This window comes from Juglans regia, chromosome 7 (genome assembly GCF_001411555.2).
Source record: "Juglans regia cultivar Chandler chromosome 7, Walnut 2.0, whole genome shotgun sequence".
NCBI classification, from domain to species: Eukaryota; Viridiplantae; Streptophyta; class Magnoliopsida; order Fagales; family Juglandaceae; genus Juglans; species Juglans regia.
This window is the reverse complement of record NC_049907.1, coordinates 34,534,795-34,550,184: the sequence shown is the minus strand read 5'-3', so window position 1 is coordinate 34,550,184 and position 15,390 is coordinate 34,534,795. Positions and strand designations below refer to the sequence as shown.

Here is a 15,390-nt window from a genome sequence, read left to right as displayed (position 1 = left end):
CCAACTACCGACTAGATGTGCAAGATCGATGGCTCAAGAGGGCATCCTTTGTGAAGTCCATGCTAAAAAATAGCCAAACTATCAAGTGTTTCCTATTGTTCATGACCTTTTTTTTTTTTTTTTTAAAAAAAAAGAGCCGGTAGCCATATGGAAGTGGCCCCGTCCCAAGTTTATTAATAAGCCCTCACTTATGGCGGAGGAATACCATGGTTACAAGCCAAGTATGAGGGAGTTTACAGAAAAGAAAACAAAAACCTCCCAAATACAAACCAACCTAAGAACCAAAAACGGCAAGACGGAAAAACAACAAAACAGAAACTAACAGGCCTAAAAAAATACGAAAATAAAACTAAAGAGGCCTATAACAAAACAAAAAAGCATCTAAACAAGCCTAACAAATAAAAACTAAATAACCAGAAACAACAAAAACAAACCTGGACCTCAGACTAACAACGCAAGTACGGAATGCCAAGAAAATCCAGCCGCACAATACCTTTTAAATACCTGGGAAAATCTTGATTGCCGTTATACGTGACATTCAAACCCATTTCACCTTCTCTAGCAAGAAAATCCGCTGCACTGTTACCTTCCCGCAATTGATGAACCACAACAAAATTAAGCCCCTCGAGTTCCTTGCGCAAAGCCTCCCAAAAATCCCAAAGATACCACACAGAGCATTTACCCTTACAAAGCCAATCAACAACAATATGAGAATCACTTTCAATAATCACATTAATCAAATGGAGCCGTTTACACAATCTAATACCATCCAGAATAGCTTTCATTTCAGCGCCATTATTCGTTCCCACCCCATAATGGGCAGAAAAAGCCCCTTTAACCAGACCATTCCAATCTCTAATAATGCCACCCCTCCCGAATTACCCGGATTACCTCTACAACTCCCATCGCAATTAAGCTTCACCCAGCCCGAAGGGGGCCTGGACCATTTAACAATTTTACTAGGACGCATAGAAATGTGAGGCCTCTCTAAATTAAAATCTTCCAAAATCTTCAAGTCGTGCATGGATAAAGGACTAACAGAATTAATATTATTCGCCAAAGATTGAATCCACACCCGAACACTTCTCCAAACAATCACTGCCGAATCATATTTGCCATCCATTCTAGCCTTACAACGTCTCTTCCAAAGGCACCAAGTGATGATACAAGGAATTAAGCCAACAAGAGTACCTTTAAAAGAGGATTTTTTAGCATAAGAAAACCAGCCAGCTACTCTATTTTTCCAAGGAAGATTGCAACTACAAGGGATACCCAGAACAGTACTGGCTTTCAACCAGACCTCAAAAGCCACTGCCCCCATAGAAAAAATATGGTCAATATCTTCCATACACCTCCTCTCACAACAGTCACACGCAGAGGCAAGAGACACACCTTTACTTTGAACCTGAACGTCCACAGGCAGACAATTGAACCAAATTTTCCACAAACATATAGAAATACGCTTAGGAAGAAGCTGGTGCCAAAACCAATCATGCCAAGGTAATTCCTGTCCTCTCTTTCTCACCACCTCCCAAGCTGTACGAGTAGAAAACCGGCCATCAGTAGAAGGCTTCCACACAAATAAATCCGGACCAGGAGTAACATTAATAGGCATCTGAATAATTTCCTCAACAACCTCCTCACTAACCAGTTCCCTAAGTAAGTCCTCATCCCAGGAATTATTGGACCAACAATCTTGAAGACGCAGCCTGTTATTAGTAATCTCATCCACCCGAATGGAAAGGGGGCCTGAAGCCAACCATCTATCAAACCAAAAAGAAGCATTACCACCACGCACAAGGACCTTCACATTGTCCATAACTTCCGGAAGCACCTTTACAAGCGATCTCCAGAATCTAGAATCAGTTGGCTTCACCTTGTAAGTAGAAAAATGGCTATGACGAATATATTTAGCACGAAAAAAATCAGACCAAAGATTGTTAGAAGACAAAATACGGAAAGCAAACTTCATATGGAGAGATTTTTGAACCTCTTTAAGATCTTTCATGCCCAAACCACCATCTTTGGTAGGCACACAAATACGCCTCCACGACCTCCAATGATATTTCCTTTTACCATCATTCTCACCCCAAAAAAAATTAGCTAACAAAGCATGAATACGAGACAAAGATATGGAAGGCACACACATAACAGATAATAAATGGATAGGCATACTATTTAAAACATGTTTAATTAAAATCAATCTCCCACCCGAGGATAACAATTTAAACTTCCAACCGGCAACTTTTTTTCTGATTTTATCAATTAACGGCTCAAAAACCCGGGTAGTCAATCTACCAGAAACCAACGGCACACCCAAATAAGTAGTAGGAAACTTACCTTCCTTAAAGCCCGTAAGACTCAGCAAACTCCTCTTACGTAAATTAGAAATAAGCTTAGAAAGAAAAAGAGCAGATTTATCCCTGTTGATTTTTTGACCGGACCACCTCTCATAAGTATCAAGCGTATGCAGCAAATTAGTAATAGACCTCTTACCCCCATTAGTAAAAATAAGGATATCATCAGCATAAAGTAAATGAGAAACCAAAGGGGCACCAATAGGATGGCTAAATTTGCCAATCCGACCATCCTGAAAATTACTCCTGAGCAACGGAGACAAAACTTCTTCCATGAGGATGAAAAGGTAGGGAGAAAGAGGATCCCCTTGACGAAGACCCCTGGCAGACTGGAAAAAACCTTTTAAGGTACCATTCATCATGACAGAAAACCATTGAGACTGCACACAGTTAGCAATAATCTGACAAACAGAATCAGAAAAACCAAAAGCTCGGATCACATTCAATAAAAAATCCCAATTCACCCTATCATAAGCCTTAGCCATATCAAGTTTAATCAAAACATTACCACCAACAGATTTTTTATGAATCGACTGAACCATCTCTTGAGCAAGGGTAATATTTTCAAAAATACTACGCCCGGGAAGAAACGCACCTTGTTCATGAGAGACCAAAACATCAAGAACAGAATTAAGACGATTCACAAAAATCTTAGAAAAAATTTTATAAGCCACAGAGCACAAACTAATAGGACGGAATTTATCAAAACCAGAAGGCTCAGGCACTTTAGGGATAAGAACAATAAAAGAGGAAGAATAAAACCTGGATAGGGGAACACCCCTGAAGAAATCTCCAGCAGCCGCTACCACATCCTCTTTGATAATATCCCAGCAAGACATATAAAAGCCCGAACCAAAACCATCAGGCCCCGGGCTACTATTCTTCGGAATAGAAAAAACAGCTTGTTTCACTTCCAACTCAGAAGGAACCGCGCATAACCAAAGATTTTCTTCATCTGAAATTTTCTTCTCAATAATCCTCGACAAGTCACAGTGATCCACAGTAGAGACATCAGAAAGGAAGTTACGAAAATAAATCACGGCCTCCTCATGAACCTCTTCAGCAGTACACAAAACTCTCCCATCAGCAAGGACCATTTTACTAATATGCCCCTTGTTATGCCTCTGGTTAATAACTGAATGAAAAAACTTCGAATTTTGATCTCCCTCAGTCAACCATTTCTTTTTAGCAATTTGGGCAAGACGAGAAGCTTCCCTTTTCTCCCATATTTCAATTTCGGTCTTAGTAGCCACAAAATCATCCTCAATCTCCTCAGAAAAACCAGATTGAAGTTGGGTATCTAAAAATTCTAACCTCTCTTCCAACGCACGAATATTCACATCCACCCTACCAAAAACATTTTTATTCCAGGCACGAAGCGCTATCTTGGTTCTTTTCAGACGAATAGAGAGCTTAAGAAGGCCAGACGCCGTATCTTGCTGGTTCCAAGCTTCCTTCACACACATAAGAAAACCATCATGTGAGCACCACATATTCAAAAAACGAAAAGGAGAGGGGCCATAGGACAAAGCTGTATGATCCGAGCAAACAACCATCGGGCAATGATCAGAAGATTTTCGGCTCAAATAATTGAAATGAACAGAAGGAAAGATACTGGCAAAAAAATTATTCATGAGCACTCTGTCTAATTTAGCCCAACTTCTGGACACTCCCCCATGTCCATTACACCACGACATGCGCTGGCCAGAACTAGAAACCTCTAACAGACCACAACGATCAATACAATCGTTGAATTCAAGCATCGAGATAAAAGGCCGAGGATTCCCACCAACTCTTTCCGAGTCCCTGCGAATAACATTAAAATCACCCAAAACTAACCAAGGCTGATCCAAAACAGTCCACTCCTCTAAATCATGCCAAAGTTCTCTTCTCTCAACATATGAACACTTAGCATAGACAAAAGTAACAAAAACACGATGAGCATCCCACTTGAACCAACCAGACACGGATTGGGTCGTACAAAGCACAATCTCAAAAATGTTAGGAATATTCCAGAAAACCCACAACTTACCACCCTGATTAGCATTAGAAGCATAATAATTAAAATCCAAATAACACCCAAGAGAAGCCATACGAGAATCATCAACAAAAGGTTCCGAGATAGCAAATAAAGAAACCTTGAATTTAATAAGTAACTTCTTCAAAATACCTCTAGAACTGCCCAGCCCTCTAATATTCCAGAAAAAAATCTTATCAGTCATAAATTCAATTTTTGGGAGCGGGTATGAACCCGTTGTGATTTTCTCAACGCCTTATCCTCCTTCATATTTAAATTCTCATTGGCCGAAATATGATCCGCATCCGAGGCATAACACTTTTCTTTGCCCATCACAGCAGGTAGAGCACCCTCCTCATTTTCAGAATCATAAAACCGCGCCCTCTCCCCATGGAAAACACGCGTACGCGAACTCGGCGAGACTTCCTGCACCTTTTCACCATCAGCTTGCACCTGCGGAACACTATCACACCAAACTTCCTCACAATCATCTTCACTATCTTTGGCGCTAATATCATTCAATTGCTGGCCAGCATCCAAATTAGTAACAGCAGTAGCATACTCGCATAGCTCCACAGCCACAACGTCCTCCAACGAAAGAGTAATACCAGGTTCCTGCTGGACGACGCACACGGCACGGTTGATACCAGGTTCCTGCTGGGCGACGCACACGGCAAGATTATTTTCCAACAAATCCGATGGGTGGATATTCTCATCAGAGCAAAGAGGAGATGATGCCCCCAGCCTACTAACACACGTCCCTTCTTTGCTGCCCGTCACAAGAGAGTTGATAAGCTTAACAGAAAACTCTGCACCCTCCTCTGTTTTTTCCCCTGCATTACTTGATTCGGGTTTCTCAGGTTTTTGCTCAAGATTCATTTTCGCATGGTCATCTTCTTTGGATATCACCACGGCAGAATTCTTCCGACCCACTTCCCTCCATATTTTTCCATCATCCTTATTTCCTTCCCCATTTCTGGTCTGTTTCCCGACATGCACACGGCTTGCACGCTGTCCCGTTCTACAAGCCACCTCCGTATGGCCTTGCCTATAACATTTATTACAATAAAACCCTGGCTTCTCATAGACCACCGACTGCCAAATCTGCTGCGAACCAAACATCACAGGAAATCCTTTAATCTGCTCGTCTCTGAGATCAACAGCAACACACAACCGTGCCCCGGTGGCCCGGGTTCTATAAACCGTAGCATTGTCCGTTCCCAAAAACTTCCCAAAACGTGTGGCAAAGCTTTGAAGACAATCCAACCGATACAAATGCAAAGGTAAACCAGGCAAAAAAATCCATTGAGGAGCAATGGTTGGTTCTCGTTTCAGATCAAAACCCACGGACCAGTTGAACAACCGGAACGGAACGCCTGCCACCACCCTGCCTTCACGTGCCCATGCATGTAAGTAGTCTTTTTCATTAGCAAGGTGTAATAAAACATGGAAATCATCCATAAAACTGATCATCGGCACCTCACTAAACCCCCAAGTTTTGATAATATTCTTCCGTAAAACATCAATGGAAGGTCTGGTGGATAAAAACTTAAGGACCAAAGCAAATTTTAAATCTTCGGCTGCCTTTTCCATCTCAAGATCCGAGAAGATGAAACCAAGCTCACCATTAATTACCTCAGGACGCCGGACTGGAAGTTTGAATTTTGGGGGAGGAATAGGCCGCTGCAACGCCTCCGCAAACGTACGCCTCTCGCCGTTCTCATTGCCGACTGTAATCTCCAACCCCACCAGAGGGGGCCCTACCGGAATCTTGTCCAGCCCACCGGTCCCAGAGGCCACCGGAGGGCCGTTCATCATAGCCCACGAAGACAAGCGCCGCGCACAAAACCCTAGCAGAGCATGCAGCAGACGTTCACGTAAGGAAAGTTGATCAACTTTCTCTCTCCCTTATTGCCTTACAGGTGTGTCATTCTTCTTTTCTCTAAAACTCTAATAGTGATTTCATTCCCTATTGTTCATGACCTTGCTTCATACTGTTCATGACTATTTCAGGCGGGAAAATTTACCTGAAATGATTTTTTCCGACTAGAAAAATTTCTGAAATAAATCAATAATTTTATTGGAAATAATCTGACATTATTTGTGATCATTTAAAAAATTTCCAAAAATGTGTTTTTGTGGCACTACAATTGTGAGTTTTTTATCGTAGGCAAAAACACTACAAGAAAAAAGGCATTTGAGACAGATTATTTGTGACGAGAATGACTATTTGAGACAAAAATAGACTCATTTTAATAGGAAATAATCATTTTCACAGGAAATAGCTGGCAGCAAGTAAACAGTTTTCTTGTAATGAAACTATTTTCGGTGATTTTAAGCTTTGTTAAATGTGATTCTTTCGATTTGGAGGCAAGTAGATTCACCACGAATGTCCAAGGCCTTGAATCGTCTCTGGTAATTTACTTTTTTTTTTTTTTTCTTTATCTTCCTCCATTATTTTAAGTTTTTGTTTTCGTATCTCCATGTTATGATCATTATTTTTCAGTTTTCTACATATATGGGATTTAAAGTATTCTATTGATTTCAGGCCAGAGATTGTGATACCATAGGGGCTTTTAGCATTTTGGAGCATCGGTGTTGTATATGGTGATTTAGGCACTTCACTTTTGTATGTTTTACCAGGCTTCCCTACTGGGATTAAGCACAAAGATGATATACTTGGAGTGTTGTTTCTTATCTTTTACTCGCCCGTGTGAATCACTTTAATTAAGTATGTTTTCATTGTGCTCGCGGCCAACGATAATGGCGATGGTTATCTTCTTGTTTCCTATATATGCTTATCACCGTCAGCGTTTCTATTTAGTTTCCGCTTCCATAATTTTTTACAAACTCTTGAATAAATGAGATCCTAATGAATTAATTATCAATATGTAGTGCAAACTCAAAAAAAGGTGGCTTGCATGGGCTTGTTATTGCATTGCTATTTTGGAAAGAATACTCATCATCAAAGTATTTTCTGTTAATTAATATTTTGAAAATTATACATTGAATGAACTTTTGCTCTGTATTCTCTCTTGTGCTGCTATGTCAAGGCAAGCTTGACATCCAATCAACAGGATGAAGACAAAGAAATGTCTAACTACCGACTAGATGTTAGGGGTGGTAATATGTGACACGATTCGTTAATCCAATATGAACATGACACGATAAAAGTAGGTTTGGGTCAAAACGGGTTGACCCATTAAGACACGATTACTTAACGGGTCACTAATGGGTCAACCAGTTTTGATCCGTTATGACCCATTAAAAAAGTTGAATTTACATTTATATTCTTAGACCTAAAATTGAAAAAATTCAAAAAACTCTAACCTAATAAGCATACGGCCCTCGAGTCCCTCAGTTTTCTCAAGTCTCAACTACTCAAGTGACCAAGTCTCACGCTGCCGCCCTTAACTAGTAACCCTTGTAACGTTAATATTTTAAGATGTGTGTTTATCATATTTGGGATTGTGTGTTTATCATATTTGAGTTTGTGTGTTTATCATATTTGGTATTATTGAGATTTTAATGCTGGTATTTTTATTGTAGTTAGTTTTTTATTTTCTATAGATATTGTTTATATTTTAATATTTATATAAAATCAATCAGGTCAAACGGGTTAGGTCATGTCGTATCATGTCAATCTATTTCATATTCAGTAACGAAGTCAAAATAGGCCGTGTCATGTCAACCTGTTATCTTAATGGGTCGTGTTAGGTTTGAGATTTTGACACGAAATCCTTAACGGGTCCTGTTCGGGTTGACCCATTAAATATAATGTACATGTTTTGACATCACACAATCACGACCCGTAAACACGATTTGACATCCCTAGTAGATGTGCCAAATTGACAGCTCAAGAGGGTATCCTTTGTTAACTCCATATTCGAAAATAGCCAACTATAAAGTGTTTCATTTCGCTTATGACCTTGCTTCATATTGTTCATGACTATTTCCAACTGGCAGAACTAGTCGAAAATGCTTATTCTTAGTGGGAAAAGTTGCCGGAAATGATTTTTCCCACCTCGAAAAGTCGTCGAAAAAAATCATCACTTCTTCTAATGATAATCTTCCATATTTGCGACCATTTAAAAATCGCCAAAAATGCATTTGTGTGGCACAACAATTGCGGTGACTCAATGGCAAGTTTTTCTATAGCCGAAAATAACTATTTTCGACGATTTTTTTACACTTTGCAGCAACTTCTTGTCGCTAGAAAGATTCATTTTTCTTGTAAGGACTGGGTACAATGGAGGTTGGTGATGCCATAGAAGAAGAAAGGTCGAGAGAAGAACATCACGTAGATCAAGAAATATTAGAAGCACAGAAAGATGAAAGACTCAAAAGTATGAACCTAGTATCTTGCGAAAACTTTGTTAAATGTGATTCTTTCAATTAGGAGGCAAGTTTATTTACCACGATCGTCCAAGACCATGGATTGTCTCAGGTAATTTTCTTTTTCTCTTTAATTTCCTCCATGTTTTTTAGGTTTTAGTTTTTGTATCTACATATTATGATTATTAGTTTTCAGTTTACTACATATATGGGATTTAAGGTATTCAATTGATTGCTTGCTAGAAATTGGGAAACCATTATGAAGTTAATATTAGGGTCATGGAAGGATCCAAAAATCACGTCTCAAGTAATTCAGCAAACCTCACCATATCACAATCACATGATTCTAGGCAATCCCTTGATTATAGCCTATAGCATAGATGAATAGTCTGACTCTGTTGTAAATCATCTAGCTATCAAATTGTACAGAATATTATATAAATACAATACGCATGCTACCAAGAAAAGTGCGGTGGTTATTGTCTTTACCTTTTCATGGTATCATAGAGCCTTTTTTGGACTTACCTCCTTCGATCCAATGGCCTCTGACACCCCTTCCTCCACCTTGTCTTTCAACACTATGGTCCACCTCCTGACCATCAAATTATCATCCTCTAACTACCTTCTTTGGTGCAGTCAAGTTTTACCTTTGCTGCAATGTCAGAACCTTCTTGGTTATGTGGATGGCTCTCTCCGATCTCCACCTGCTACCATTGGGTCGGATGCCTCTGCCACTGTCAATCCAAAATTTGTTGAATGGCAGCAAACAGATCAACTGATCATGAGTCTTCTTTTTGCTTCGCTGACGGAAGAGGCTCTGTCCACGGTTGTTGGCTTGACTTCTTCACATGTTGTTTGGTCTACTTTGGAGAACACCTTCAGCAATCGTTCCAAATCATGATAACTTCACTTGAAAGATGAGCTACAACACTTGAAGAAAGCTGATAAAAGTGTTGCTGAGTTTTCTTGCGAATTTAAATCTATTTGTGACCAACTTGCTGCCATGGGTCGTCTGATTGATGATCTTGACAAAATTCACTAGTATTTACGTGGACTTGGCTCTGCCTTCTCTGCTTTCTTTACTACTCAGTTATCTATTACTCCTCTTCCTTCATTTGCTGATGTCGTTCCCCAAGCAGAGAGTTATGAAATTTTTGTCAAATCACTAGACTCATCCCCTACAATGGGATCTACTACTGCTGCTTTTACTGCCTCTCGCAGTTACAAATTCAAATATGCTTCTAGCCGTGGTAATGGCCGCAACTCCCGTGGTGGACATGGACGAGGAGGCGGTCGCTCTCAACGTCACCGCCCCATCCTTTGCCAGATTTGTCGTGAAAAAGGGCACTATGCCACTTTCTATCGTGAGCGCTACTCCCGCTCCTCCAACGCTTCAAATGTTGCCAACCTGGTGGAAGCTTTCACCTCTTGTTCTTTGAATGACACTCAAGACTCCAACTGGTATACAGACACCGGTGCCACGACGCACATGACTCATGATGTTGCTCAGTTGGGCAAAGCTAACACGTACTCTGGTAAGGACTGTGTTATTGTAGGCAATGGTGCCGCTCTCCCTATATCTCATATTGGTACCACCTCCCCCACCTCTTCTCTTACTTTAAAAGATGTTTTAGCTGTGCCTGGCCTTACCAAAAATCTGATCTCCATTAGTAAACTTACGTCAGATTTTCCTTTCTCCATTACTTTCACTAATGATCGTTTTATCATACAAAATCAAGTCACAAGAAGGGTGGTGGCAACCGGAAAATGTGAGAATGGACTTTATGTGCTTGAGCGTGGACATCGTTCTTTAGTTTCTTTTTTTCCAATAATTTCCCCCGAGCCTCTTTTGATGTTTGGCATGCTCAGCTGGGCCATGTGTCGTATTCTATTATTTCTCTTTTGAATAAAAATCGTCATTTATTTGTGACTTCTTTGCTTCCTAATCCTTCTATTTGTTCTAGCTGTCAAATTGCAAAAAGTCACTGACTTCCCTTCCAACCAAATGAAAAACGTGCTTCTCATGTGTTGGCTCTTATTCACTATGATTTATGGGGTCCATCCCTTGTCAATTCCATCTCAGGTTTTAAATATTACGTGATATTTGTTGATGATTATTCTCGCTTTACGTGGCTCTACCCTTTGAAATTAAAATTTGATTTCTTTAGAACCTTTATTCAATTTCAGAAGCTTGTAGAAAATCAATTTTCCATTAAAATCAAAATATTTCAAAGTGATGGAAGCACTCAGTTTACTAATCACACTTTTCGAGATCACTTAATCAACTCCTGGATTCGTCATCAAATGTCATGTCCTCACACACCATCTCAAAATGGTCATGCTGAGCGCAAACATCTTCACATAACTGAAACTGGTTTAGCGATGTTTTTTCACTCACATGTTCCACTCAAATTTTGGGTTGATGCTTTCAGCACTGCCACTTTCACGATTAACCAGTTATCCATGCCCACCCTTGATGGACTATCTCTATATGAAATTATGTATGGTAAGACTCCAACTTACTCCAATTTTCATCCCTTTGATTGTCTTGTATTTCCCTATTTATGCGATTATGCTCCTTACAAACTTACCACTCGCAGTCGTTCATGTGTTTTTCTGGGTTACAGTATGTCTCATCATGGATTTTTTTGCCTTGATCGATCTACTAATCAAGTTTTTATCTCCAGGCATGCTATTTTTTATGAACTTAATTATCCTTTCAAGGGGAATCCATGTTCTGGGCCCTTGCCTAATTCTCCCGTTAGTGCATTTCTTGAGCTCACTACTAGCTCAGAGGCTCCATTATCATCACAATCCAGTCCATTACCGCTTTCGTGTGGACCTTGTTTAACTGACAACTCCGTTAGTCTTGTGCCCTCTTCTGTTTTGCAGGATACTTCTGTTGAGCTGCCTGAGTCTTCTAATGGATCTGCTTCCTTGCCTACTGATCCCACTCCCATTGCAAAAGTCTCCTCCAGACCAGCATTGGGCCACCCTCTTCTTCTTGGCACTCACCCCATGCAAACTCGGGCCAAGTCAGGAATCTTCAACCCCAACCAAATGAACCCAAAGGCTTTAAGTCTGCTGCAAAACATCCAGGTTGGATTGCTGCCACGGGTGAAGAGATTCGAGCTCTTCAAATGAATCATACATGGGATCTAGTTCCGAGACTGCCCAATAAAAATGTTGTGGGCTCTAAATGGGTCTTCCGTATTAAATATTTATCCGATGGCACCGTGGACAGTCTCAAAGTTCTTCTTGTTACAAAGGGGTATACTCAACAACCGGGTCTTGATTTCCATGACACTTTCAGCCTTGTTGTGAAGGCTTCTACCGTTCGGGTCGTCCTCTCCTTGGTCGTTTCTAATAATTGGTCTCTTCATCAACTCGACGTCAAGAATGCCTTTCTCAATGGTTTTTTGCAAGAAGAAGTCTATATGGACCAGCCACCTGGCTATGTTGATTCCAAAAATCCTACATATGTCTGTCGGCTTCGCCAAGCTCTCTATGGACTCAAGCAAGCCCCACGTGCTTGGTTTCATCGGTTCAGCTCCTTTCTCTTGGTTATGTGTTTTACTTGTAGTCGTGCCTACTCATCTTTATTTGTGCTCTCTAGAGGTGCTGATTTAATTTATTTATTACTCTATATTGATGATATTGTGGTCACTAGCAACAATTCGTCTCTCCTTGATGGTTTCATTGGCAAATTGACATGTGAATTTGCTACCAAGGATCTCGGGTCCTTGAACTATTTTTTGGGTCTAGAAGCCCATTGGACCTCTGCTGGCCTTTTTCTCAGTCAAGCCAACTACGCCCATGAAATACTCCAGCGTGCCCAGCTACATGATTCCAAACCGGTCAGTACTCCAATGGTGGTCGCTCGTCATCTATCGGCTGCTGGTCCCAATTTTGATGATCCTTCTCTCTATCGATCACTTGTTGGAGCTCTTCAATATCTCACTATCACTCATCCGGACATTGCTCATGCCGTCACTGTCGTCAGTCAATACATGCATAAACCATTTGTCTCTCATTTTCAAGCAATTAAGCGAATTCTTCGCTCTGTTAAAGGAACTCTTTGGTTTGGACTGGTCTTTATTCCATCTTCTTCTCGGAGATCCTTGCTTACTCTGAAGCCGATTGGGTTGGGTGTCCCGACACAAGTCGATCAATCTCTGGCTATGCAATTTACTTTGGTGATAATCTTGTGTCTTGGAGATCTAAAAAGCAACCGACAGTGTCTCACTCCAGTTATGAATCGAAATATCGGGCATTGGCTCTCACAGCCGCTGAAGTTAAATGGCTCCGTCATCTCCTTCGTGATCTTCATGTGCCTTCGGTCTCTTCTCCGGTAACGCTTTGTGATAATCAAAGTTCCATTTTTCTTGCTGTTAATCCGGTTTCTCACAAACGTTCTAAGCACATTGATTTGAATTATCATTTTGTGAGAAAACTGGTGGTTTCCGGAGAGCTGCACATTCGTTATGTCCCTACTAATCTCCAAGTTGCAGATGTGTTCACAAAGAGCCTCGGCAAACCTGCCTTCATTTTTTTGCGATCTAAGCTACGCGTCTAAGATTCTCAGTCGCTAGGCTTGCGGGGGTATTAAGGTCATGGAAGGATCCAAAAATCACGTCTCAAGTAATTCAGCAAATCTCACCATATCACAATCACATGATTCTAGGCAATCCCTTGATTATAGCCTATAGCATAGATGGATAGTCTGATTCTGTTGTAAATCATCTAGCTATCAAATTGTACAGAATATTGTATAAATACAATACGCATGCCACCAAGAAAAGTGCGGTGGTTTTTGTCTTTACCTTTTCAGTTAGCATTTCAGATTATTGGTGTTGTATATGGTGATTTAGGCACTTCACCTTCATATATGTTACTGGCATTTTCCCTACTAGGATTAAGAAGAATGATGATATATTTGGGGTGTTGTCTCTTATCTTTTATTTGCTCATGTTAATCACTTTGATCAAGTATGTTTTCATTGTTCTAGCAGCCAACGATAGTGGTGGTGGTATTCTTTTGATGTCTCCTATATATGCTTATCATCATCAACGTCTTCATTTATTTTATTTCCAATATTTTTTACAAACTCTTGACTAAATGAGATGCTGATGAATAAATTATCAATATGTACTGAAAACTTGGAAAGAGGTAGCTTGCATGGGTTGGTAATTGCATTGCTATTTAGGAAAAAATTCTCATCATCAAAGTATTTTCTTTTAAATAATATTTTGAAAATCATACATAGGATGATCTTTCTTTTGAACACATCAAGTTTAGCCATCATCTTTTGTATGCATACAATTTTTGGAACTTTATAATGGGTTGCCAAAACTATATACATTGCTAGTTTTATATCGAAGCCATTTTCTCTATTTTTGTTCTGTTCACAAGAATTTCCTGGTGTTTGTATTTACGATCACATATGCATTTCTTGTCCTTGTGATGGTAATCATATGGAAGACAAGCAAGTAGTTGATAGTCATCTATGCCCTATCTATCTAGCTCTTAGAACTCCTATTCTTGAGCTCAGCACTCTACAAATTTATCTATGGAGAGTATCTTCATTTTTTATTTGCCAAGGTTACAGTGACTATTATGTATTTATGGAATTATGGCTACCGAGAGAATTACATTTATGATCTTAACAAGAAAAATCTCTCTGGTAAAATTAGTTGACATAGCTTTTGATACTAGCATGCACTTGGTCTCAGGTCTTGCACATTTTTACACTAAGCTTGTCCAAGGCATTTCTCCAATCTTCACACATTATGTTGCCAATGTCCTAGCTCTGCACTCGGTTCTTATATTTATCTCGATCAAATCTCTACCCATTTGCACAGTGCCTCCAATAGATTGATTTTTGTTCAAATGAGTGGAGCCTCACGAGTTGAGCATTTTCCGATGTATTGTGCGACACGGAAACAAGGATGCAAGAACAGAGTGGGAGCCTTTTAAGGAAATGTCCCGCCAATTTTTTTACTTTCCGCAACGTTTGAACGTAGACCTGTTGACATGCAAACTTGTATGGAATTAGGTTTATGTATCTCCTATAGAATTAACGTGAGAAAGGTGCAGCCAATTTTTTTAGAAACGTTCAAACCTAACTAGTGTTTATGTTCGAACGTCATGCTAGAATGTTCGAATGTTCAGATGCCATAGAAATAACGTGAGAAAGGTCTGCCATTTTTTCAAAAGTGTTCAAACGTTTCGTTCCAACGTACACCGTTGGATCATTCGAACGTACATTTGTTTGTACGAATGTGGACCACATATCATAAATATATATATATTTTTATAAATAATGGTTTATAAAATAATAGTATAGTAATGTAGTATATATAGTACATAGTTAGTGATCTATATAGTTAGTATAGTAATCTATATAGATTAGTATAGTGCATTGATGTAGTATATATAGTATAGTTTAGTAATGTAGTATATATATAGATAGTGATCTATATTATATAGTTAGAATCAGGAAAAAAATTTTAGAGAGTAGCTGATCTGTATTGATCGTTATGGCGGCTGGAGCTTTGCATGCCTCAGTGCGGCCTCAACCTATTCCAGAGGTAGAGGTTTCCATGCGTGAAGCAAAGCTGATTGAGGGAGACTTGTACATTGTTTTCAACAAGGAAGAAATCACAAGAACGGCTACTCCAT

The 15,390-nt window shown here is 39.8% G+C and overlaps 2 protein-coding genes across 2 annotated transcripts; both read right to left on the bottom strand.

Moving 5' to 3' along the window:
* Positions 1-446: 446 nt before the first annotated feature.
* Positions 447-785, bottom strand: LOC118348932. The gene has a single exon (XM_035691523.1). The coding sequence runs from the start codon at positions 783-785 to the stop codon at positions 447-449; it is 339 nt and encodes a 112-aa protein (XP_035547416.1).
* Positions 782-4,450, bottom strand: LOC108994996. Its single transcript, XM_018970447.2, has 4 exons — positions 3,067-4,450; positions 2,897-2,952; positions 2,341-2,758; positions 782-2,103 (listed from the first exon to the last, which is right to left on the bottom strand). Exons 1-4 carry the CDS (start codon positions 4,448-4,450, stop codon positions 782-784), a joined length of 3,180 nt encoding a protein of 1,059 aa, XP_018825992.2.
* Between the last annotated feature and the right edge of the window lie 10,940 nt (positions 4,451-15,390).

Excerpts from the sequence above, each read along its gene's own strand:
- LOC118348932 (XM_035691523.1), bottom strand. The coding sequence starts at position 785 with ATGAAAGCTATTCTGGATGGTATTAGATTGTGTAAACGGCTCCATTTG.
- LOC108994996 (XM_018970447.2), bottom strand. The coding sequence starts at position 4,450 with ATGGCTTCTCTTGGGTGTTATTTGGATTTTAATTATTATGCTTCTAAT. Across the intron at positions 2,759-2,896 it reads TTACCCTTGCTCAAGAGATG|ATTATTGCTAACTGTGTGCA; the intron begins GTTCAGTCGATT and ends TCTGTTTGTCAG. Across the intron at positions 2,104-2,340 it reads TCTTACGGGCTTTAAGGAAG|CTAATTTTTTTTGGGGTGAG; the intron begins GTAAGTTTCCTA and ends ATGCTTTGTTAG.